General features: G+C 41.9%; 1 protein-coding gene across 4 annotated transcripts in view; it reads left to right on the top strand.

The window, feature by feature from the left end:
* Positions 1-25,047, top strand: part of GCFC2 (GC-rich sequence DNA-binding factor 2) — a 44,656-nt gene extending 19,609 nt beyond the window's left edge. For 3 of the 4 annotated variants that reach the window (XM_075563062.1, XM_075563061.1, XM_075563060.1), the window contains 7 exons: positions 341-491; positions 3,792-3,895; positions 9,255-9,331; positions 13,837-13,903; positions 16,368-16,514; positions 19,151-19,275; positions 23,726-25,047. In XM_075563062.1, the coding sequence (XP_075419177.1) occupies positions 341-491; positions 3,792-3,895; positions 9,255-9,331; positions 13,837-13,903; positions 16,368-16,514; positions 19,151-19,275; positions 23,726-23,843 (789 nt within the window). In that variant the 3' untranslated portion in view covers positions 23,844-25,047. The other variant, XM_075563063.1, reaches the window with a different exon arrangement.
* Positions 25,048-27,025: the final 1,978 nt, after the last annotated feature.

Here is a 27,025-nt window from a genome sequence, read left to right as displayed (position 1 = left end):
CCATAAGAGATTGCTCAAAACAAGTGAGTTTTTATGAATAATTTCCATGGATGTTTCTAGTGCTATTTAGTAAATGTTTATTTTGCTCCTAACGGAGTGCTTGCTGGGTGGCACTGTTACACCGTGGTCACCTGCTGAGCAGGTAGTATATGAATTAATGCGTCAAATGTAGCTTCTTCTTTTGTGTAGACATCATCCCGTCTTGTGCTGCAGACCGCAGTGTGAAGGGAGGGACCTTTTCTCCCCTGTGGCTCAGGAAAGCCCTAGTTCTTGGAAAAGCTAGCTATTTTAGAATTGGTGCTTAAGAATCCACTGTAACTTTTATCGTTTTCTCTGTAAGCTGGAATCCGTGGGTTGGAACCAGATGCCATGGTTCACGTCGATAGAAGCATTTGTGCGTAGCAGTACGCAGGATTCCGAGAAGGAAGCTAGTTCTGATACACAAATCCTGACTGCTGTCATCAACAAAACACTGATCCCCCGACTTGCAGGTACTTCTTTATAAGCTTTATAAGTGTAAAGTGATAGTTGATAGAGCAGAAGATCACTAGCTTCTCTTGCTATCAGAATTGTTTGGGGGTTTGGGGTTGTTTTTTTCCAGAAGTTTTTAACACCTGGAATTGTTGTATGGAGTAGAAATCAGCAGCTGTCATAATTAGTGCGAGCTAATGAACACCTGTGTGGATAGCTACGTGCTGCCAATCTTCTGAGACTTCAGCATTTGTGATGATAGCACTGCTTTGTGGTACCTCGGTCATTTGATATTAGCCTCAACTATCCATATTGTATGTGTCTCCTTTCTACTTTTTATACCCCCCCCCCCTTTTTTTTAAAACTTAACATTTCTCTTAAATCTGTTGTGGACAAAGAGAGCACTTAGCTAGCATTGAAGTCTGAAGACTTGGTTCACCTGAAGAATATATGATGCAGGTCCATTTCACCGTGTCGCCAAGAATGGATTTCTACTAGCAAGAGCTTCAAAGCTTTGTTTTAAAAGCTGTATCATCCAGGTTTATAGTTTACCTGCCTGATTAAACATCAGAGCTTTCCCTGGTGTAGTTTTTAGTGCAGTTTTTGGCATGTGGGGCATATTAGAAAGTTGCCACTTTTAACTCATGCGACTAATAATAATGCAGAAAGCAGTGCTTCCTAAAGTGATTTAGATTTCTAAAAATCCAAATACTTCACTGAGCAGTTGTATACTCCCACAAATGAGTAGGTAGTTGGTAATGATCATCATAAATTTATCATACTTTTATAAACACACAGCAAACATACAAAAAAGAACTTCCTGCCACTGAGTTGATTCTGACTCATAGCAACCCTGTAGGCCAGAGAACTAACTGCCCCTTTGAAACCTGTTTCAAGACTTTAAATCCTTATGGAGACAGACAGCCTCATTCTCCCATGTAGTGGCTGGTGGGTTCAAACCACAAACCTTGTGGTTATCAGGTCAATGTGTAGCACACCACACCAGAACCTATTTTGAGCTCTCTGTTTGCTTTGAAGGTAGCACTAAGCACACTTGCACTCTGTAAATAATGTCACACATGAAGGTAGTTTTAAACTAGTGAGGGTCTCGCTAACAAAATGTACTGATGGTTATTCTGGTTCAAGAGAATGAGAAGACTCAAGAGTGACACTGATCTTTTGTCCAATCAACTAGGACACATTTGCCATTTGCTGAAATGGACGGTTTTGAAAGGAACAGATTTAAGACAGGGAGATGTCTCTGCAGCTCAGTTTGGAATGTGTGAAATTTGAGATCCCTTTCATCCAAGTGATGTATGTCAAGTAGGCTTAAGTATATAAGTCTAAAAGGGGAGGTCCAGGCTAAAGACAATTAGATATTCTTTGCATTATCGATGGTATGTAAAGCCACAAGACTGACCTTTAAGGAAGTGGGTGTAGATAGGAAAGAGAAAGTACGTGGTCTGAGGTGGGATTCTCCAGCATTCAAAGGTCTGAGAGTGGGCAAGCAGCCAACGATGAAAACCAGAGAGGCGGACAGGAAGCCGGAGAAGTGTGGTCTCCTCGAAGTCAAGGGAAGAAAGTGTTTTTAGGAGGAAAGGTCCTGGTCATCTGTTGCAGGACTAGCCTTGACCCGTGGTTTTTCCAACATGAAGGTCATCTGAGATTTGATGAGAGAGTTTGGATAGAATAGTGGATGATGAGGCTTAATTGAAGGGAGTTCAAGGAGTAAAAGAGAAGTTAGAGAGTGTTAGTTTAGACAGATTATTTTTAGGCAGATTTTATTGTGGATCTTTTTTTTATTTATTTATCTTAGGAGTGTTCCTGTCAGAGGAAGGAAAGAAATGGGGCAGGATCAGTGGGAGGAGGGGAGAGTAGGAAGAAGAGTGGAATCTATTTTACACGTAAGAGAGACAGTAGCTGGTTTGTAGGCAGTTGAAGTGACCACATGCCAGAGTGAGTGCGCAGAGCTGCTCGGGCAGCATTTTCTTCCAGTAAACCTGTGTGGTTAGAATCCCATGCCCAGGTAAAGGGTGACCTTCGCCAGGAGCATGCGTGCTATAGCCGAAGGAACAGGAGATAAGTGAGAGCTCTTCTGTTTGTGCATCTATGTTCTCATCAAACTAAGAAGTAACATGATCAGTTGAGAGTGAGGAAAAAGGAGAATGTATGAAATACTCATCTAGGAGCATCAATCCATCAACGGAGTGAGAGCAAGGGGGAAGAAAAAGGTCTGAAATAAGCTCGTAGGCGAGAGGAAAGTGAATGGCCAGGGAAACAGTGTGAGTGCCAGGCAGCAGGACGGCCTCATGAGGGCCTTCATCGTGATGAATTTAAAAGTCTGGTTTCCTCCAGCTGTGCTGTAGCTGCATGATTGCAGAAACAAACTTGTGAAAAGATGGATTTAACTGAGCTTGTGGGTTAGTCAGCAAACTCAGCAGAGCCCAAGACAGGCAAGGAAATTGTGGGTATAAGAAAATGTTAGTTGTCATGACTGAGTATAAGTTTAAGAGAGGTTTATAAAAAGTGGCTGGATCAGTGGCTGGTTCTCTGAAGGATTGAGACATCCTCAAAGGAATGGGCTGGAAAGATTGGGAGAGAAGTTGTCGTCACTTAGACGGTGTGAAATGTTGACTGCAGAGGGTTTCAGTTGGTGCTGACGTGCTGTAGAGCGCCATCTTGCGACAGAGTGAGGAAGGGTGAGACTTGAGGTTATTCAGAAAGAGGTAGGCGATGAAGGATCGAGAAGCCAGAGTACTGCAACAGTCACGTGCATGGATTTGGAAATGCCCATTATTTTAGGAATTGTTTCGGAGAGGGTGGCAGGGGACCGAGCTGACAGTCCTCAGGAAATGAAAGGAAGCAGCCTCTGGATGAAGACTACTTCAGCAAGGTTAGGGTAGTATGGACGCGGGATCATAAACTCAGTTGTTTTGTGAAGAAAAAAGTAGTAAGGGTGTTCTGTACCTCCTAGCTATCTATGAAGGATGCAGAATAGCAAAGAATTCTCTCTGGAGAAGGCAGCAAAGGGAACATTGCTCTAAGGGAGAGCAGGGTCAGGATAGTCATTGACCATTGGTTTCCAGAAGGCTGGAATGGAGTCTTTCTGCGGGAGAAGGTGGAAAGATGATGCGCAGGGTAAGAGTGCAGGGCCTGCGGGCCTGAACTGAATGTTTCTGAGTTCCTGTAGTCACTAACATGATGAAATGAATCTGAGGGCGGATGAAGTTATCCAGGGGGATGGGAGGTGGTGCCAGAGCATGTGACAGGCAGACACAATCTAGCGAACCAATTGTGCATCACTGAAATATGTGTTTCAGAATTTGTGGAATTCATTTGGGATCCCTTGTCAACCTCACAGACAACAAATTTAATAACCCACTGCAGAATGATTCTGGAGGAGCACTCAGCTTGTGAAAGTAAAGTAAGTAAAGGCGAATGGGCAGCAGCTCTTAGGGTTATGATTTCCTTGGTGTGGTGGTCACTTCTCTGTAGTACAGATCCTTCATAGGAAGTTCAGAAGAGGTACTTAACAGACAGCAATTTGCCGACAGACTGAGGTCTGATAGAAACTAGGACTGGCTAGGTAATAAGACCCAAATTACTACTTTGATTCTTACTGGCTAATTTCTCTCTGATGAACAGTTTCAGGCATGTTTTCATAGTCCACAACCCAGCCAACCATCTTACAGGTTTTTGAATGTACCCTGGCCCTGCAGAGGTGAACAAACATGACTACATTCGTGCAAATTCAGCCCAGCAGAATAAAACAAAACTCATTTCCTCCACTCTTGGCAACACTCCAGTGGTATTGGGGCCCTGTTCTAAAACTGACTTCAAAAGTAGGCTAACATTCATGATATTAACTAGCTATTTATATTCTACCAATATTAAGAGCACTCATCTCCTTAAGAATTCAAAGTTTAGTAGGGTAGACTTTCATATTATGCTGATGGTGGAAATTAGTTTATTAGCATAATGAGCTGTGTACAGAGGCCTGGCTGAGAGACTACTCAATCTTAGTTTCATTGTGATGCACTATTTTTTAATCATTCTGTTATTGAGAAGATGATATGTTCATAGTTGAACTTTGAGGTTGGGCGTTAAGAAACTTAAGAGAAATTGGCATTAGAGATGACATTTGAGCTGAGACTTGAAGGGTAGAATTTGGGCATATGGCTATCTATGGAGAAGAATATTTCCAACTCATTGTCTCCAGCAGGATAAAAAGCACATGTATAAAAGTCATTGAAGGAGTTACAGGTATTTAAGCTAAAGAAAAGATATGTGTGGAGATAGTGTTTACATTCACAGAAGGAATATATTTATTGTGTGTATAAAATCAGTATTAAGAACTATGAGGAAGCAAACAGATAGCTCTATTCTCTCTTTAGGATTATGTAATTAAAATCTAAATGAGAAAAAATAAATTATCAAGGGTTCATGAGGGAGGGGGGGTGGGGGGGGGAAAGGAAAAAATGAGGATCTGATACCAAGGGCTCAAGTAGAAAGAAAATGCTTTGAGAATGATGATGGTAACAAATGTACAAATGTGCTTGACACGATGGATGGATGCATGGATGGATGGATGCATGGATGGATGGATGGATGGATGGATGGATGGATGATAAGAGTTGTATGAACCTCTGATAAAATGATTTTTTTTAAACCCTAAACAAAAATTATACTTTTCTCTTTATAAAGTTCTTTTTCTTTACTTTTTCCTCACAACATTGTAAAATGTGGGAATGTATGTTAATCATTGTAAAATGAAGCTGAGGCCCAAAAGGACAAGTCACTGGTAAAAGGTCACTTGGGTATTAGTGTGAGACTAGGCATTTTGTAATCACTGACAATTTTGATCAGTATTACAGATTCGCTCATAAGATTTTTGTAATGAAATTTTTTACTCTTAAAGCCCTCCCAGTATGAATGATTGGTTCTTTAGCAGTAGTACAAGGCCAAACTACATCAGGGTTTTTCAGCCTTGGCAATATAGACTTCAAAACCAGATAAATCTTTGTTGTGGGGAGGGGCAAGGACAGATTTTTCTATGCTTTATAGCTGCGGTTCTCAAACTGGGCGTGACAACTGCATTGGGGGTCAAGCAACACTTTCAAAGGGGTCACCCAATTCATAACAGTAGCAAAATTACAGTTATGAAGTAGCAACAAAAATAATTTTATGGTTGGGGGATCACTGCAACATGAGGAACTGTATTAAAGGGTCAGGTCATTAGGAAGGTTGAGAACCACTGCCTTCTAGGATGCTTAGCCAGTATCCTGGCATCTACACTCTAGATGCCAGTAGCAAATGCCCTGTCTTGACAGTCCATCATATCTGCAGACATGCACAAAATGCCACTTTGGACAGTACCATCCTCAGTTGACAACCACTGTGCCACATGATCTTTGTGTAACAGCCTGTGTTTCAGTCAGATCAGTGTGTTTTTACCAGTGATGTGTAAGCAACTGAAAAGGATGAGGAGAGGAGGTTACAGAAGAATGGAGTTACCACAGTTCTGGTTTCAAACATGAGAAGCTAGTGCATTCTGTAAGCTACTGCCTGGTTTTGATTCTGGATGATGTTCTAAAGAGTCTAAAGTACAATGGCAGGTTAGAAATATTTAGAGAAAGAAAGCAGTAACTACTATCATCTATCAATGGCAGAGCTCCTAAACACAAAAGACAGTGTTTGTTTGTCAAAGCACATCTTCAAGTAGTGCCCCCCTTGCTTTCCAAGATAGAAACCAAGGATGGATAAAACGAGGACCTGGTCGGGTGGTGGGTTACGTGTGGCAAGGTCAGCGATCGGAACCCCCGGCCACTGCTCGGAGAAGGGTGAGGCTGCTTCTGTAAGGTCGGCAGTGTAGGGCCACGGTGAGTTAGAATTGACTCAGTGGCAGAAAAAAAATGTGTTTTTAACTGTCTTATCATGTTCTTTTAGATCATATGTGAACAGATAAGCTTAGCAGATACACAAGTAGAAACATACACTAGTTGATTGTATCTAAAGCACACTGAGGAATAGGAATGAGGTTACCTAAGGGAAGTCTTTTTAGTATCCGATCTTTTCAGCTTTACCTTGGTCAAAGTTCATTGAATGGAATGAGGCTGTAAAATATCGATTTAATTTGCCAATGCAAACATTTCTATCATTAGATATATGGATAAGAGAATACAAAAGAATTGCAGAAGACAAAAATAATGGATTCACTCATGGGAAGAAATGGAAAAGAAGTTACAGTATATCCTTTATATTAAAAAAATTCAGCCACATAAAAAATGGAGAGGTCCAATTTTCAAGCAGTAAAGCTAAGGGTTATGACCAGGAGTACACCAGTCTAAGTAAACAAGCAGTTGCTTGAGCAACCAGATAGACTTGCTAGAATCCAGACGTGTATGCTATTTCAAGTCAAAGTGTTTTGCTTTCTACCCATAGATTAAACCGCCCTGAAATTGTTACACGTCATTCTGGGTATAAGCACATTAAGTGGAGAGTGCTTACAAAGATGATGTAAGAAATAGAAGGTATAGGGAAAATATGACCTCAGTCTTCATATCTGAAGGATTGTTACGTGGAGTAATATACTCTATAATTCTGCAGGATAAGCTAGGACCAAGGAAATCTCTAATATCAAAAAGGGGCTCAAAGTGGCCTCTGCTCAGAAAAAGATAAACACCGCCACTGAGGCAGTGCCGACGCTGAGTAACTCTGTAGCACAAGGGGTAGAGCTGCTCCCGGGAGCTTCCAGGACTCAAACGCCCGCCTGCTCCACAGGGAGTGCCTGGTGGTGTGGGACCGCTGGATTGCAGCCTGAGGCATAATCACGGAGCCACTAAGGCATAGTTACCGCGCATGTTAATGGAGAGATGAAGATGAATCTAAGCTTCATGTAGGTGTATAGGTGTGATTCCTGTTAGAAACCATAGTGACCCCAGGGTACAGCAGAACACTGTCCAGTCCTGAACCGTTGTCAAAATGTTTCCTACATTTCAACCTTTTGGTGCAACCACGGTATTTAGATAGATGGGTAGCTTTCAGACTTCCTACAACAAAACCTTCTCAGGTCAGGTACACAAAGACAGAGCTGTTTCTGCTACGACAGATACTCATTCTCATTCTCCCCTGAGCACGCCAAGACCTGTCCATATATGCATATGCCGAGCAGCCTGAAAACTGGTGGTGGGCCTTATTAGTGCCACTTTACACTATGTTTACAGAAGTATGTGTGTGCGTGTGGACACATACAAATGGATTTGGGGCGTCCACTGTCATCCACACCCGCCTGCAAACCAGAGGTTCGCAATCTAAGCTCGGATACCATGTCCTCCTTACATTTCACATGTCACATGGGCTGGGGAGCTTCTTCCATATGAACTTAGTTTATGGCTCACTTAGATGGTTCCTTGTTTAAAGACAAGCCTTTAAGAGCCCCATAAGCTCTTCTTTGTGATAGCCAGGTGCCATCTAGTTTCTTTACCACACCACACTTTTTTATAGCACCCATATCTTCCGTGGTCTCTTCATGAGGGTGAGCATTAAGCAGGGCCCTGTCATAAGAACTAATTGTTCTTCACCTGGGTGTAGAACTAAGTGCAAGAGGCTGTAAATCTTTACAGTTGCAGAAAGTCTCTCTCTTTCTGCTTTGGAGCTGATGGTGAGTTCAAATACTGGCCTTGGGGTTAGCCCAATGCATAACCAACTGCACTGAACACATCAGTTGAACCATTTCTACATGTCCAATTTATGTTTAGGGTGTTTTTAATGTTAATTGAATATTGATGCATAGTCAATTGAAGAATATAATTTCATGAAAAGATAAATATTACATAGGTTAGATACACTTATTATGAAAAGTGTATTTGGTTGGATTCTGCATTCAAGAGTAATTTGGTTAGTAAAAGGTAGATGGCAAGTTAATTTGTGTTACAAACATTGTGATTGACTATTGAAAAATAACTTGCTCTATATTGTATACTATTTTTATTTTTAATTTTAATTCATTTTTAGAATTAAAAATACTTCATTACTAGATGAAAGAAAATTTAATTACTCTTTCATCCTATTATAAGAACTGATAATGGAGGGTGTTTTCCTCTAGTTTTTTTCTTCTTTGAAGTTATGAGCCTGAATAGATATGTAAGTTTGTTCTTTCATTTAACATTTTCTCATTAAATATCTGTATTCCCTGGTGGTGCTGTCAGTTATGCATCGAATGGCTGACCATACAGTCAGTGGTTCAAACCCACCAGCTTCAGGAACCCTATATGGGGATACTGTGAGTGGAAAACAATTCAATGGCATTGGAAACGTCGTCATAAACTAACTGCCTAGATAATATTACTAGAAGATGGCTATAGCATGACGATTAAAATACGAATATTTTCAGTATACAAATTATACTATGAATTGGCCAAAGATGATATCCAAGAACACAGACAAACCAGCAGAGGAGACATAGCTAGACTGTATGGAAGACATCCTAAGTCAATAAGGAAAAGATAGAGGCTAATACAAGCTGACTTTTAATAGGCATGTGGGTGAATCAGGCACTCACTGTAAGGAGCAGTAAGCTCATTTCCTATTGGCCTCTCTGGTTTACAACTGTCTCCTGCATCTGGGAGACTCGCCGCATGGAACCCCTTGTCGCCAGGGTGCTTGGCTCCTTACTTCCTGGCGCCTGACCTTATGAGCATGGACAGACTTACACAATTGTTCAAAGGACTGTTTTGTTAAGGCTATTTCCATGTATGATTATCACTTATGCTTTTCAAATTTAGGGTTTACTTAATTCCATTGCTTCAAGAATAAAGAAGGCCATAGAAGATGACGTTTTTATTCCCCTGTATCCAAAGAGGTAAGAGCTGTTAATTTGTAGTTGGGCTGAAATAGCTAATCATGTAATTGCAGGTAATATAGTGAGAAAGAAACTATGTAAATGTGTACAAGGCATACATACATATATTCTATTACTGTGCACATTGGAGTCTCCACATATATTTCTCGAGCACTTTATAGCTCACTTACCTAGTGCTGATGTAACAGAAATACCACAAATGATTAGCTTCTCCAAGCAAATTTAATCTCACAAACCATGAGACTGGAGCTCTGGATTCAGAATGCCAGCTTCAAGGGAAGGCTGCACTCTCACTGTCTGCGCACAGTGGAGGAGGAAGATTCTGTGCTTGTTCAGCCTCCGTCGGCCCAGGATTCGTTGGGGATTCCATGTCTTGACATCAGCCCTTCCAGGGGGCTCCCCAGCACAGGGCCCTGGCCTCGAAAGACAAGCTCTGCTCCTGCCCATGTTTTTAGTGGTAGGTCCATCGCTGCTCACGTTCTTCTCCTTGGAGTTTTGGTGAGATCGAAGGTACTGGAGCCCCAGAGAGACTTCCTTTCTGTGGATCGGGTTGGGAGGGGTGTGGCAGCTCACGCTCCGTCCTTTACAACTGACAGACTGACTGATCACACGGATGCTGCATCACGGGGGGTTTACTTAACTGCCAGGCCACTGAGAACCGTGACCCAGCAAAATTGACGCATGCTTGGCGCAGCCAGAATCTGTTCCATGACAACATGCATAATTGTTTCAGAAGGTGCTAGGAATTTGAGCGGCAGCATAGCTAAGTGGTTAGAAACACAGCTTCTTGAGATTGGATCCACCACTTGACCTTGGCGTGTCTGTGTGTCATTATCCTCATCTAAAAAACAAGCAATTAGTGTTTACCTCACAGGATATTATGAGAAAAGTACAGCATAAGGCCTCAAAGAATATCATTGAGGGGCCAAAACGGTATTGGTGAGCTCTGACTTCACTTGCACTTAGAAAATTAGTAATATTTGAAGGCTATTCACATGGCTGCTAAGCAAGCATCTGGTCATAGTGTAGTGCTTTGTGGACTCTAGTTCTCCATTAAGTGCAACTAATAGATTGGAATTGCTTTATGGAGGGAAAGGAGGGGGGAGGGGAGTCTCTAAACTTTCCAAGTAGAATCCTTGGATTTTGCAAACAGTTAATGTGCTCATTGGTTGCCAAAAGGCTAGTAGTTCAAGTCCTCAATTGGTGATCTAATTATGAAAGAAGCCCGCCCTTGGCAGCCCCATGGAGCCCAGCACTACCTCCAGGAAGTGGGTCTGCTCTGTAGCAGCGGGGCACCTTCCGAGGAGAGCAGAGAAAGCTACCGTTTCATGTCAGAAAGAGATGTGCACCACGGGAGCAGATGAAGGGGCAGGAGCAGAGAGTGGAGCACAGCCTGGCCCACCAGGCCGTGATGATGATGTTCCTGAGTAGAGCAGCCAGTCCACAGAGAGAACAACATGGCTGGCCCTACTATGAGACATGATGCCCCTCAGTGGCTAAGGGCGATACAGGGGACAGCACCGGAGACACAGTGTGGGAATTGCACCTGACCTGATCCCACCACACCAAGGCAAATCACTGGGGGAGTGCAGCGGAACAGCAAGGGAATGGAGTGGCAAGGTCCCCAGGGAATGCTGAAAGTGGACTTTGGGGCCAGGGCGTGGTGCCCCAACAGACTGGACTGGAAAACGCTCCTAAGGGCCAGCAAACGATCCCTGAACTAACTACAAGCTTTTCTCTTGTGAACTGTTTTGTTCTGTTCTTTGTCAGTGGTTTGCTTTTGTTGTTTTGTTGTCTGGTTGTATACTGTTGCTTTGTTTTCCTCTGTCTTGTTTTCGTGCATGTTAGTGACTCCACAGGTCTGTCTGAATAGGACAGGCTGGATGAACTATCTGGAGGAAAAACAACGGGACCGACAGTTCCGGGGGGACTTGGGGTGGGGGGGTAGGGGGGGTAAGGAAGTGGTGTTAACAAACCCAAGGACAAGGGAAAAACATGGGACCCCAAATGGTAGAGAAGGGGGAGTGGCAGGCATGGTGGGAAATGATCAAGGGTAAGGTTGCTTAGAGAAGAGGTATACTCTAGCCCAGGTGGCGATGAAGCATGGTAGTAGGGCAGGAGGAAAGTCAAGGGAGATGGAGGAAAGAGCTAGGAGTCAAAGGGCATTCATGGAGGTCTAGACAAAGACATGTACATGCAAATATATATAGAAGGATGGGGAAATAGATCTATGTGTCTATATTTATAGGTCAAGTATTAAGGTGGCAGAAGGACCTTGGGCCTCTACTCAAACACTCCCTCAATGCATGAATACCTTCTTTTATTAAATTGGAACTCTATGATGCTCACTCTCCCGACACAACGGCTAGAGCCAAAGTGGGTGAACAAGTAAATGTGGTGAAGAAAGCTGATGGTGCCCGGCTATCAAAAGAGATAGTGACTGGGGTCTTAAAGGCTTGAAGATAAACAAGCGGCCATCTAGCTCAGAAGCAACAAAGTCCACATGGAAGAACACACCAGCCTGTGTGATCGAGTGGTCCCAAAGGGATCAGTTACTAGGCATCAAAGAACAAAAAATCATACATTGACTGCACACCTCCATGATAGGATCGCTGAAGACAAATGGGTGCATAAGCAAATGTGGTGAAGAAAGCTGATGGTGCCCGGCTATCAAAAGAGATAGTGTCTGGGGTCTTAAAGGCTTGAAGGTGAACAAGCGGCCATCTAGCTCAGAAGCAAAAAAGCCCACATGGAAGAAGCACACCGGCCAGTGCGATCACGAGGTGCCAAGGGACCAGGTATAAGGCATCATGCAAAAAAAAAAAAAGATATAAGTGTGTGTATGTATGTGTATATATGTGTATATGTATATGTATATATATACCATATTAAATGAAGGGGGAAGTGCAGAGTGGAGACCCAAGGCCCAAGTGTCGGCCAATGGAGATCCCCTCATAGAGGCGTTTAGGAGAGGAGATGGGTTAATTAGGGTGTGAGGTAGTACCGATGAAGAACACAGCTTTCCCCCAGATCCTGGATGCTTCCTCCCCCCAACTACCATGATCCGAATTCTACCTTGCAGGGCTGGATAGGACAGAGGCTGTACACTGGTACATATGAGGGCTGGAGGTACAGGGAATCCAGGGCGGATGATACCTTCAGGACCAAGGGTGTGAGGGACGATGCTGGGAGAGTGGAGGGTGAGTGGGTTGGAAAGGGGGAACTGATTACAAGGATCCACATGTGACCTCTTCCCTGGGAGAGGGACAGCAGAGAAGGGGGGAAGGGAGACTCCGGATAGGGCAAGATATGACAAAATAACGAGGTATAAATTACCAAGGGCACATGAGGGAGGGGGGAAAGGGGAGGGAGGGGAATAAAAAAAAAGGAGGACCTGATGCAAGGGGCTTAAGTGGAGAGCAAATGCCTTGAGAATGATTGGGGCAGGGAATGTATGGATGTGCTTTATACAATTGATGTATGTATATGTATGGATGGTGATAAGAGTTGTATGAGTCCCTAATAAAATGTAAAAAAAGAAAAGAGGAGAAAAAAATGATTAGGGCAAAGACTGTACAGATGTGCTTTATACAATTGATGTATGTATATGTATGAACTGTGATAAGAATTGTATGAGCCCCTAATAAATTGTTAAAATTTAAAAAAAAAAAGAGATGTGCACAAGGAAAACATCTGGTACTGTGTGTGTGTGTGTGTGTGTAGGTATTAAAATAAGTAATACTCATGCTAACTTTTATTTTTAAAATTAAAAATTCCTTACCTCTGACTGTCCAGATTCTGCCCTGTGCCCCCCTTGTGTATATACTTGCACATGCATTAATAATCAGTGATTATTTTTGCTTGTTTTATCTTTTAGAATATCTTCACCCATATAAAACTAAATGCTGATTAATGCTATTTTTCTCTTTTTGTCAAAAATGAGGTATATTGTAAGTGGTTAGAATCAGTATTTCATCTTATTCTCTTAGTAAATCTTTGACATCTTTTTATGTCATCTTTAATTTTCGAAGCCTTTTTTAAACTACATGACATTTCATATGTAGACATACTCTTGTGATGGTAGTGTATTGGTTATAGGCTCGCTGCTAACCAGAAGGTTGGTGATGCGCACCTGATCCTGTACAGACAGATTATCTTCTCGCAAACCTTCTGGAGCAGTTTGACTGTCTGATAGGGTCGCTATTCGTCAGAATTGGCTCGATAGCTCTGGGAGTCTAGATGAATGACAAATGAGCATATGAGTGGTCCCCATTACCAACAGTGAAACAAAATGTTGCACATGTATTGTTTACGTGTGCAAGTACATGCAAAGAGGGCAGCCCCAGACATTCAACTGTTGCGTCAAAATGTATATGCATTTGTTATTCTGATATCACAGGGATTCTTAAGGCTGTTTGGTTACTGAGAAATCTATGTTTTTATTACTGGTTCTGAAAGATAAGTTTTTTGCATATCCTCTTACTCTTTCTTTTCTTTCAAAAAAGTGCCATAGAAAACAGAGCATCACCACATTCAAAGTTCCAAGAAAGACAGTTCTGGTCAGGCCTAAAGGTAAGCAGAGAAATGCAAATGAACCATATGCATACATATTTCAGATATAGCTTACTATAGAATAGAAAAAGACGTGCATTTTCCATAAGGGAACATGTAGTACATGTTTTGAGTTTTTTCAGACCACGTGATTTCTATGACAGATGCCCAGCCTGGTCTCTGTGGAACAGAAGAAGCCATAATTAAGTGTGCATGGCTCTGCTCCAGTGAAACTGCATCAAGGACACTGACATCTGGATGCCATATGGTTTTCGCGTGTGACAAAATACCCAACGACCAATTTTATTTTCAGCCCCTTAAAAATGTAAAAGTCATCTCCAGCTCGTGGGACTTACCAAAACAGACAGCAGGTGTACTTGGCCATCATTGGCCAAACCCTAATTGAAAAAGATAACGGATAAAGTAATCAGGCGAGTGAGAAGCAGTGGGGATGGTGAGAAGATGTGATCAAATGAGGTTTAGGATGAGGAATTAAAAGGACTTGCTGACTGATTGATAACGTGCAGCAAGTATAGGGTGCTAGCACGTTAGCTGATGAAAGCGTCCCTCGGAGCGAGACAGGAAGACGAAAAGATTTGGAGGGGAAAGGACGTTGAGCGCTGTTCGGGAAGTTGTGAGTTGAAGGTACCCAAATGACGTATGTGCTAAGAGTTAACTGGATTGAGGAGTCTGAATTTCAGGGAGCAGATGTGAGCTGGAGTCTTGGGAGTCAACCCACTTAGGCACCAGGGTCAGGGTCATGAGTGGGTAGCCTCGGAGGCGATGAGCAAAGGCGTGAAGAGAGCTTCGAGAATTGGAAACAGTGACTTGAGCAGTGAGCAGGACAAGTGGAACTCTCCCCAGGAGCTTTAGAAGAGTGGCTGCGGGGAAGCTTAGGGAGGAGTTTCAAAAGCGAAGACAAGGTTGTTAAAATGTCACCAGTGAGCGTGAGAGAAAGTTGGACAATGAGATGATGATGGGCTACTCGGCAAAATACCTTCCAGTGGTGATGTATTATCTGCCTTGTGCTTAAGTCCGGGAAAGATGTCCAGGAAGAAGGAGCAACACGATTTTTGACATGAAAGTGATGAAGAGTTGCTAACTAGTAAAACTGCATGGAGCTTCATAGTAACAGTGTTATTGTACTGAAAAGAAAGTAGAAAGCACCGTAAAAACACTGAAAGTTTTGGATTTATTGGAGAAAAAGATAGGCAATATTTATTAGACATTATTTTGAGTACTTTATTCAAGTTATATTTAAACTCACATGTTAATTTTACATAGCAGTGAAATAAAGTTCTCAGAGTCAGACATTGGTGACAGTGGCCGTCCCTTTGATTGGTGGCAGTTGTTTATAAATCCCGGGGCCTTTTGGTCATGTGTTCAGTGGTCTTGGGTCCTGGGAGGGAATGTCTTAGGGGAGAGGAAATCAGGGTGTGGAGTTGGTTGTTAGTGGCATCGGGTCACTTCCAACCTTATGCACAAGAGAACGACACACTGCAGGGCCTCGCAGTGGTTCGAGAGCTTGAGCCCAGTATAGCAGCCACAGGGACAGTCCATCTCCTCGAGAGCCTTCCTCTTCCTCGCTGCGTCTCCACTTCATGAGCATGATGTCCTTCTCAAGGGACATGTCCAAAGTACGTAAGACAAAGTCTCACCATCCTTGCATCCAAGGGATACTCTGGCCATCCTTTCTCGGAGACAGGCTTGTGTTTTTGGCAGTCAGTGGTACTTTCACTGTTTCTCACCAGCGCCATAATCCAAATGCATCCATTCTCCCTTAGTCTTCCTTATGCCTTGTCCAGTTTCTCATGCATATGAAGTGATTGAAAATACCATGGCGTAAGTCAGGCTTACTTACCTCAGTCCTCAAGGTAACATCCTTCCTTTTCAGCACTTTAAAAAGATCTTGTGCAGCAGATGTACCCAACGTCATGTACCTTTTGAGCTCTTGGCTGCTGTTTCTACGATGATTGGTTGTGGACTCGAGCAAGACAAAATCCTTGCTGACTTTGATCTTTTCTCCGTTTATCATGATGTTACCCACTGATCCAGTTGTGAGGATTTTGCTTATCCTTACAATGAGTTGTAATGCATCCTGCAGACTATAATCCTTGATCTTCATCAACAAGGACTTCAAGTCCTCCTCACTCACTTTCAGCAAGCAAGGTTGTGTCATCCGCCTATGGCAGGTTGTTAATAAGCCTTCCTCCAGTCCTGATGTCACACTCGTAACGAAGAAAAGTGGTATGGAACAGCTTCAGTACAGTTGTTTAAGATTTTGGATAGCTATTCTAGAAAAATAACAAAATGATTTTTAAGTATTCACTCAGAAATTTTTTGTATCAATTGTAAAATTGACAGTTACACCAGGGCTGATTTTAGTGAGAGTGTAAAAGTGTTTGATTGGCTCTTATGTTTTTTTGAGACTAATACAATTCGCCTTTGTGAAAACGATCCAAATTTACTTGGTATTTTATTTCAGCTCTTTCGCAATATTCTTCTTTGGAATGGACTCCTCCCAGATGAGATCTTGCAAGAATTCGGATTGGGGAAGTTGCTAAATCGTTATCTTACAATAGCTCTTCTTAGTGCCTTACCTGGGCCAGATGTGGTTAAGAAATGCAGTGAGGTAAGTTGTGTAGCTAGTGATTCTAATTGTACCCGTTCTTGAAAGTTAGTTCTTAGAAAAGGATCATATTAAAAGATCTGGGACAGAGCGTAAAAGTGTAGAACAGAACTTGAAATTATAGAACAGAGGAAATTTACTTCTTCAGAACCAGATTGCACCTTCCAGACTATGGCCCTTAGAAGTCACCCTTCGTGCCTGGAATTGAAATCCGCCCTGAGGTAGAAAATCAACCATTTAAAACCAGGAAGCCAGCATTTGCCCAAGGATAGAGGGTTAGGAAAGGAGGAGGAACAGAAACGAAGCGCTGGACTAAAGCGGACTCAGTGAGGGCACACCAAGTGGAGAGGGCCTTACAGTGGATGAGTTGTAATACATTGAGGGGCTTACAGTGGATGAGTGGAAACAACATGTGTAAATTGTTGAATGCAAAACTAGTGATCTGCTTGCTCTATTACATTACTTAATTCACAGTTATTTGTTCAAAAAAGGCCAATTGTTAAATCTGTTGTAATCTAAGTTTCATTCTACTGCTGGCACAGGAATTTACAAATGATTGTAACACAGCAGGAAACTGGAAGTAGCCCATCTATTTAAACAAGTGGTATGACCACTTGAAAAGGTTTGTGGAAAAATAAATAAAAATATACTAGACTTTTTCCACCAACTTTTTGAGTCAGGTATACCAGTAACAGTTGCATGAAGTTGACTCTGGCTCTGGTAACCTTGGGAGTACCAGAGTAAAATTACTATGCGCCTTTGCGGTTTCAGTGGCTGGTTTCTGGGGGGAGTTTTTTGGGAAGTAGATCATCAATCTGGCCTTTCTTTTGAAATGTCTCTGAATGGACTCAAACTTTATCCTTTTGGCAACCCAACAAACGGTCTACACAAACCATGGTCTGAGACCAGCTACCACTACTCACCCTCCTGATCAGACCACGGCAAATGGATCTTGATAGAAAAACTGAAATTCTCCCCGGATGTCACCATTTAGCTATATTGACTGATAGATATAAAATATCACCTGAGTAATAAAATCCTTTTAAAAATCATCAAAAATTCCTGAAAAGTAAAAGATGAACTGGAGGAAGGGAAACTAGAGTACTGGAAATGGTGCAAGATAGTACAAAACAGAATAAATGAGAATCATAAGAACATTGTATAAAATATAACCTGTATCGCTGAATAAGTTGTGCAGAAATTGTGTAAGTGGGAACCTAATTTGTTATGTAAACTTTCATCTTAAATGAAATATTTTAAGGTCATATAAAAATAAACACATGGAAAAGGTTACCAATTCAAATAGGAGAAATGTAAATCACGAGTACATTTACAACAGGTACCTAAAGAATTGCTTTAATATTAACTATGATTCCAGTATTCCCTCCGGCTTGGAAGAAGCACCATCAGCTCACTGCGGGGCCGCATCGGAGACCTAGAATGCGCAGTGCTGCAGTTCTGAGAAACCGTCTTCTGCAGTAAAGGAAGAAAAATACTGCTTTGGGGGACAGATATTTTGGCATGAAGAATGCCTGCCTTTTGGCTTACCGTATATACTCGAGTATACGCCAAGTTCCTTAGCACATTGTATATGCAGTTTTTGTGGTAAAATTCGGTGTCTCAGCAGATATTCGGGTCAGCTTATACTCGAGTAGATACGGTAGTAATTTAACTTTTAGAAATGTATCTTGTTAAAACCCAGAGGTGCTCATACAAATATAAGTACAAAGAATTTTGTCATAGTGTTGATTAGAATAAAGGGTGGTTGGGAACCTGTATGTCCAAACGAACGTTACGAACTCTTCATGAAAGTCATGCTGCTGAAGAATTTTAGGAATATGGGAAAACACCCACTGTGTAGCACAAGATTTGAAAAAGCATTATGCAAATTTTACGAGGGGGCTTCAAAAAGTTCCTGGAAAAAAATGGAATTAGAAGATAAATGGGATATTTTCACATACTTTTTAAAGTCTCCTCATATGTATAAACTCTTGCCAAAAATATTGTTTGGCAATATTTTTATATAGTAAAATTTTTAAATCATCCATAGTGATCAGTTAAGGTTCAGGACCCTTTAGCCATGAGGGCTAGGAAATACTTTAACACATCACTCCCCAGAAACTGTGACTATGAGAACAAGACAATATGGCCATAAATCTTAGGGACATTATGGAACAGTTAGCGGCAGTTGACACGTTGGGCTGCTAACTACAAGGTCAGCAATCAGAGTCACCAGGTGCTCCTTGGGAAAAAGACAAGGGAGGGCTTGCCACTCCTAGGAAGAGTTACAGCCTTAGAAAGGCCCAGGGCCGGTGTTAGGACACCATGGGTAGGCATCAACTTAACGAGGGTGAGTTTGGTTTCTTTCTTTTTTTTTTTTTTTTTGTGACACAAAGCAAGAGCACAAGACATTTTTAAATGGCACTAAGTTGTAAACTTTTTTTTAAGTATGCATCAAACTCTTGACAAACTAAGGAAAATTTTCCAAAATTTATTTAATTGTAAACTATAAAATAGGGAGAATAACATTCAGCTCATATTCTAATTTTGAAGATTAAATGAGATTATGTTGGCAAAAAGTACTTAGATAATAACTCAGTATGGTAACCCAACAACTATTTCTGCGTTTTCCTGTTTAGGTAGCAGCATGTCTCCCAGATAAGTGGTTTGAAGATCCGGCCATGAGGACATCTATTTCCCAGCTAGAGAGCTTCATCCAGGCTTTATTACAGCTTATACATAAACTATCTAAAGATGAATTCAGGTAATACATACTTTGTTTTGTTCTTTATACATGCGTATAATTTAAGAGTACTATTAAGTTCTCAGTTTTTAAGAAAGATTTGTACATTTTCCATGTTTATACAAATTCATTTGAGATTCTGTAGTACTGTAGAATTAGTGGATATTGTCATGTGCGACCCTTGCATTATTCACTTTTCTCACATCTCATTGTATTTTTATTTTTTAAGTTTTAATGGAATATAAGTCACATATCATAATAATTTAGTAGTTCGTGTATAGTAAGAAGAGTGTGCAATCACCACCACAATCAATTTCTGAATATTTTCTTCTTTCTCCGTTGTTACTTCCCCATTTCCGTCCAGTCTCCCCTGCCATGCCCTAAATCCATGTGGGGACCCTCCGAATGGATTGTGGGCTTCCACTGTCACCCAGAGCTTTCTGCAAAGTGGCCGTTAAGATTTAAACTCTTTATACCATTCCCTCCTTTGGATTTGGAATTTTTGTTTACCATCTTTGGATCATACAAACTAGTGTGCTTCTTCCCATGTGATATAGTTGATGCCTCAGTTAGAGGGCTGGCTGCTTCTTTTAAGACGGCCTGTAAGACCTCGGACGCTTAAATGTAGGAAATCATAGCACAAAATAATTTAAAAATCTGCCTTTAAAAAAAATCCATTTTTATTTTCCTGGCTATCTTTAATGTTTCAGCAGTACAGGGCATTACTGCTGGGAATCTTCCATAATAATAATACCCATGTTTCTGGTCTGGATGGCTCATTAAAAGTGCAAGATGCTAAAGAGATAGTCCAAAATAGTGCCTGGTCACATACATGATGACATTCCCCTACAGCAAAAAGCTGAGAAACAAATTGACTGAGCTGGCAGTCTGCGAGCCCAAATCAGCAAATGGAAGGATGAAGAATTGAATCAAACACTAAAAAGAAGAAATTTAATGAAAACCATGAACAAGGAGACATGTGCTTTGGACCAGGAGCTCTAGCAGCCCACTCAGCACAGCATGCCCATCTTGAAGCAGGGAGAGCAAAGGCATTCCTAGGTGAGGAGCAAAGGAAGGCACAGAAGAGAAGGACCCAATGTAGACAGACCCAGAGCAAAGCAAGGGCTGCGGAAAGGGGACGGGATAGGAGGAGGAGAGGCGTGCATGAAGGCAGCAAGAGCGGAGATCCAGACAAGGAAACAGATAGAACTGCTCACCGGCAGTGGTCCCTGATCATTTGTGTGGGGGGTGACTGCAGGAAGGGTCTTTGAAAGTGTCTCTGGGAAGTCCCGCTCTAGTCTGGCCTGCTGCACTTTGAGCCAGAGTACCCTGGTGGCCATTCCATAGACTAGGGAACCATAAGACTCCCCATTGCTTCACCCCAGTCACCTTGTCAACAGTGTCCCTCGCCCTGCCTCTCACCCCGATGATCAGCAGCACAACACACTGCTGTGCTCTCAGACCAGCCTCTGGAGGTTAGCGCCTGTTCTGCTCTTCCCACAGTGCCTTTCCTGCCCAGCAAACCAGAGTCCACCCCCATGCTGTCAGACCAGCAACCAGAGGTCCACACTCCCCACCCACCCAGAAACCACGGTGGACACTGCCTTACCCACCCTCAGATTCCTCAGCCCAGCTGGCGATTAGCCTCTCCAGACCACGGACCAGAGGCACAAAACCACCATTCACTACTTTTTTTGCCCCCCCAGACCAGGTGACGAGTTGTACAAACTGATGCCACCTGCCCAATGACAAGTGACCCATGCACCCTTATCTCAACCCTGGTGACCAGCAAGAATGTTCCCTGTGCCCACACCAATGACTGGCTAAAAGGACATATAACCTCATCAGCAGTACTCATCACTTCCTGACAGGTGCCACTGGGCTGCAGGGTCACACATCACAAACGCAAACAGTTCCTACAGGCTGTCTGCACTTGCCCTGAAGAAACAGCCTACAATGATTCAAACAAGTGAACAAAATATAGAAAATCTTCGTGCAGGAGAAAGCGTTATAGAACTACTTGGTAAGCAAGACTTGTATATAGAATCCACAAATAAATCAAGGAAAACAGACATTTCTTAGAATTCAGATAATATAAGGACAAAAAAACAATGAAGGACAAAATAAGTACTGGAATATAAGCCGACCCGTGTATACGCCGAGGTACCTAATTATTACCTAGGAAACCAGAAAAACTGATTGACTCGAGTATAAGCCTAGGGTGGGAAATGCAGGATGTGAATTAACAGAGACCAGAGGGGAGAGACGGAGCGCAGCCACAGACACATCCTACCAGTTCAGCTCCCGGCTTAAGTGAATCACTACGGGTGCTTCTGCGAATTGGAGCCGGCCACGTCATAGGACGGCTCTGATTGGTTAGATGTGAGTAAACAAACATTCAAAGTCCTGCAGTGTCAGCGGGGCTTTGAATGAACAGCGGAGAAATAGCAATCACCCACGAGATGTTACACCTCGCTGGGGTACCATTGACCCGTGTATAAGCCAAACCCGTTTTTCAGCACATTTTTTGTCCTGAAAAACTCGGCTTATACACTAGTCTATATGGTAGGTAATTACAGAAACAACTAAGTATCTGTACAATTAGCAATAGTATATCAGAAATAGATAACTCAATTGAAGGCTATAGGAATATAAAATTCGATCAGTAGAATGAAGGATCAAAAAAAGGGACATTTCCATACTACTAATTGGTTTGAGAAACAATCAGACAAAAAGAATGAAAACTGAAGAAAGCCTAAGAGCTAGTGGGACATTATTAGGAGTAACGAACTGAGAAAGAAGGAAAGTTCTCCTTTCTGAGAACTCAATGAACCCCATACACGACGGACCCTACAGGTTGTCACTAAGGCATATAATCAAACTTTCCAAACCAAAGACGGCAAGTTGTGAGAGCAGTTTGTGAAAAACAAAATATTACCTACAAATGGGGACAATTAGACTCGTGATAATTTATTTCTCCAGTGTCATCAGTCAACATTCCCCAGAACCAACGCAAATAAAGAATTGTCAAAAGTGAAAGAAAGTTTCATAATTTAAAATGGGAAACCAGAGGTGTCACTTTGTAACTGACAACTTCAAACTCAAAAAGGAAAATAAATGGTATAGGTATAGAATTTTTATTTGAAGAGAAAGTTACAGAGATCAAAGAAGATGAAAGGTAAGTTAATCTACTCACCAAAATAAAGAATAAAATTTAAAAGATGCAGTAAACATAAAATTATTAGTGATGGATATGGAAATAATATCCATAACCAAAAATAACTCGGTATAGGAAATTAAGCGGAAAAAAATCTAGCACCATTAAAAACAAATAAACCGAGAAAACCAAAAAAAAACCCACAAATTTGCAGTAGCAAATTCATTGATAATCACACTCAATGTAAATGGTTTACGTAGGTGTGAAGACAAGTCAGAATGGACTAAAAAGAAACCTATCAATATGCTGCTGATGAAACATCTTAGATGCAAAAGCCTGTTCGTTAAAATCAAGGATGGAAAAAAATAAAGCAACCGTAACCAAAAGAGCAGGAGTGGCAGTAATAATCTCTTAGAAAATAGACTTTAAGATCCTTTATAAGAGGCAAAAGCAAGGCCTCATCCTGACTAAATCAGTCCACCCAGAGGACGTAGGCCTAACATGTATGTCTGCATCCAGTGACAGCTGCAAACGCATGAACTCTAAAAGCATCGGAACAAGGACAGGTGTGCAGGCATAGGTGGTTTTAAAGCACCTGGTCAAACACATCATCTGTTCTAAGAAAAATGAGGCGATCTATTGTCATAACGATTTACATCCTTGGAGACCGTGGGGGCAGCTGTTTCTCAGTGTTGCCGGTGACTGTGAGTGGAAATTGAATGGATGGCAGTGGGTTTAGTTGTCGTCATTGACGGAGCAGCCAGAAAAGCCTCAACAGAGATAGCAAAGATCTAAGTAACAGTCAACTCTGCCTCCCACAGAGCACACCAGCTAAGAACTACACAGTATATTCTTCCCGAACCCCCAGGACCATTCTCCAGAATAAACCAAGTTTATTTCACCAAGCAAGCCTCAATAAGTACAAAAACATCACAATAATACATAATCCTATTGTCAATAACAGAAAGAATGGCGGGGTGGGGGGAGAGGAGAGTTGTTTAACATGCAATCTGAATAACACCTTACTTTAAATGTTAGATGTTTAAGGACTTAAAAGACTGGTTTTCTTCCGAGAAGTGGGGGTGCTGGGCAGAGGTACTGTGATGGCTGCTTAAATGCCTGTGCTCTCCTGCCTCTTACAGCCACTCGCCGACATGAGCCACAGGGGACATCTAGTTTGGTACCGGGATAGTTGTGTAGAGAAGGCAGCATCTTTTCTTTCTTGTTTGGGAAAGCTCTGTGTTAGATTAGCTATCGACTGAGTCCTGAATTGACTTGACCAGTGTTCCTTCACAACTTATTTTTTTTTTTTAGGGATGAAGTGAAAGAAATAATTCTTATTCTGGTGAAAATAAAAGCTTTGAATCAAGCAAAATCCTTCATAGAAGAATGCCAACTAGACCATCTTAGCTCACTGATTAAAGGCATTTGAGTAAGTGAATGTAGGGAAATACTAAAAATGGACATTTAATGTGGTCAAACTCAGTTTCTGCCATGAAAAGTAGCTTGTTCCTGTCTTTTATCTCATTATGCAGAGGAAGACTGTGGGGAACGCCACACCCCCCCCCCACACCCCCCACACCCCCGTTCCGAACCTGTACCGTCCCCCTGCTTGATACCATGAAAGGCCGCCTTCCATGGGTCGAGGTGTTTGAAAGAATTGTGCACAGGAACAACATGTTTGCCCTTGATTCTCATCTTCTCTCTGACTTCTTTTCTGGTTTTAGGAATTTGAGAAACTACTTGTAGCGAAGTCCCTCTAGTGTTTGGCTATAACTGGGCTGTTTTCATAGTTTTGCTCTTTGTAAGGGGTGACATCATAAAGGTTCCAGAAAAACTAAAAGATGGAGGAATTTTCCCAATACCTTTTTTAAGCTCCCTGATATGCTCTATATTTACATTTTTAACTTATTACGTACTGTTTTCTAAGCAAGGTGTTACTACGTTTCCATTCAGACATCCAGCTACATGTACATATGGAGACTCATAATGTTTTTGTTTGGTTTAATTTCCCACCCCCAGTAAACAGTAAGGATTTACTGGGAAAACCGGGCATCTATCAGGGAACAGCAGGGCAGGACGATGGGCAGACCTCGGCCCTTCCTTCTCACTGCTAGTGTCCCTGTCCCCTCACTACTGTGTTCAGATCTTCTAGTGCCAGACAAGCTGTGAGCGCTGTCAAACACCCCGGATTTTTCTTCGTTGTGTTCTGTTAAGAAAATCCATGGTAATTTTTCAAACTATTCCCCTTCTCTCAAGAAATAGGGGAAATTTGACTATTGTAGAATTTGAACATGTGGTCTCTGACATTGTCATCTTTAATTTTGAAGTCACTTCAACAATCGGTGTATTCTGCTTAATGATTCAGAAGGCATTAGTGTGAAGGACGGTTGAAATCTATATGTCAGCTGTACAGGAATAGAACTTCACCTAGAAAATTTAAATCACTGCTGAGAAGTATTCAGTATTCCCCACAGCTCTTGTCCCCAGTTACTCTGTTTGAGTTGCAGTGTTATATTTGTATAATTCCCAAAGATAATGTGTATATTTATGTAAATATAGCTGTTTTACATTAATGACAGATTATATTACATATGAATGTGTATTTTTGTATCATTAAAGTCCATATTTGGAAATTTCCCTTTTGCATTTTTTTATTAAAGCTCATGTTGGATGCATCCTCTGCTTTTAAGTAAAACAGAGACTCCTTGCTTTAACTAGATGGGGAAATATAGCTTCTTTCAAGACTCGAGTGAATTAAACTAATAGTTCTCAGTGAAAGTTCATTATATTTGGAGTTTGGACTTCAAGCTTTTTACCTGTCATATTCTACCACGAAGATGCTTAAGGACATTTTTGAAGGTTGTCTAATCCACAAGCTTTTTTTTGTTGCAACCAGGAAGTGAACGGAAGAGAATCACAAGCCAGAACACAACTCTGCTTGGCAAAAGCTCTCACATCCCACTGAAACCTGTTTTGTTACTCACATGAATCATGTTTCTGTAGGTTCAGACAGATGGCTGTGTTTGGTTGGGGTTTTTTCCTTCTTTCATGGTGTTAGGAAATTCCGAACAGCCATGAAAAAAGCACCTCACAGTGGAGTTGATGGATCATTTCCTAACCCCTTAACAAAATATTTACCTGGATGAGGCCCTAACATACCAAACTTGAAAAAGATGTTACAAGAAAATGATGGATCCTTATCCGTTTTGAACGTAGAAATAAAAGTCCTTAACAAAACATCATCAAATTGAATATAAACACCTGTTAAAACGTTCATACATTATCATTACAAGGGCAGTGAATTGTTTCTTCTAGATAGTCTCTAACTGCACAAAGGCTGATTCTCTGTAATGTAATCCTGGTGCATATAAAAGTCCTCTGAGGAGCAAGAGAAAGGGTCTCATTACCAGCAAGATCCAGGGGTGTAGCATGTCCTGAAGACCCAAGGTCCCGTTGTGGTGGACCCCCCGGGTCCAGAAGATGGCTAGACCATTGGGGTGCAGCAACAGAACCTGGAACGATGGTGGACTTCCCAGCCCTCGGAGCAAGTAAAGATGAGGGAAGCAGGAAAAGCAGGAAAAACCTTGTAGAGCGGGTGCCTTTAGGCACTTAATTTGAGGGGCTGGGCTTGCCAACCCATGGAAGTAGAACCTTTGGGTTTGGGTTACTGGGGTGGGGTATCAGGAAGCTGGGTTTGCTGACTCAAGTTTTAGGCTGAATGAATGCCCTCCAGTTGAGGCTGAAAGCCAAGAAAAGTCCTTTAGGCATGTGCTGACAGACTCAATAGAAACTCGTTAACATGTTCTGATAAACAACTCTACCCTGAGCATTTCTCACTGACATTACAACTTAACTGTTAATAAGCTCTTTAAGTCGTTGATTTTATCTCAGTGCTGTGCAGCCATTGCAATGGCTATTAAACCTAGAGACAGACTTCACCTGATAGAGATCATTACAGTAACCAAGTAGAAGTAATCCCAGGAGAGCGTGGTAGCCTTAACATTTGTAAAACGATGAGAATAACTTATCACCACATGGGAGGCCCAGAGCCAATCTGGAAGCGATTGGACATCCCCTTCCACAAGGGTCATGGAAGGACTAGTCAGGATGCAGTGAAGCACCTATGAAACATACAGCTTTCCTCTGGTTCTTTAATGCTTCCTCCTTCTCCCCCCTCCCTCCATTATCATGACCCTAATTCTACCTTCCAAATCTGGCTAGACCGCAGCATGTACTAAGTACAGATAAGAACTGGAAACACAGGGAACATAGAACAGATAAACACCTCAGGACCAATATTGAGAGTAGCTGGGCCAGGAGGTAAGGGGAAGGTGGTAGGGAGAAAGGGGAAACCAATCACAATGACCTACCTATGACTCCCAGGGGGATGGACAACAGACAAGGGAGTAAAGGGAGACATCGGACAGTGCAAGACATGAAAAAATACTTTATAAATTATCAAGGGTTCATGAGGGAAGGGAAAAAAAGGAGGGGCTAATACCAAGGGCTCAAGTAGAAAGAAAATGCTTTGAAAGCGATGATGACAACATGTACAAATGTGTTTCACACCATGGATGGATGGTGATAAGAGTTCTATGAGTCCCCAATAAA

Source organism: Tenrec ecaudatus, chromosome 11, assembly GCF_050624435.1.
Source record: "Tenrec ecaudatus isolate mTenEca1 chromosome 11, mTenEca1.hap1, whole genome shotgun sequence".
Classification (NCBI taxonomy): Eukaryota; Metazoa; Chordata; class Mammalia; order Afrosoricida; family Tenrecidae; genus Tenrec; species Tenrec ecaudatus.
The sequence above is the reverse complement of the archived record's forward strand: the minus strand, read 5'-3'. Positions and strand labels throughout refer to the sequence as shown.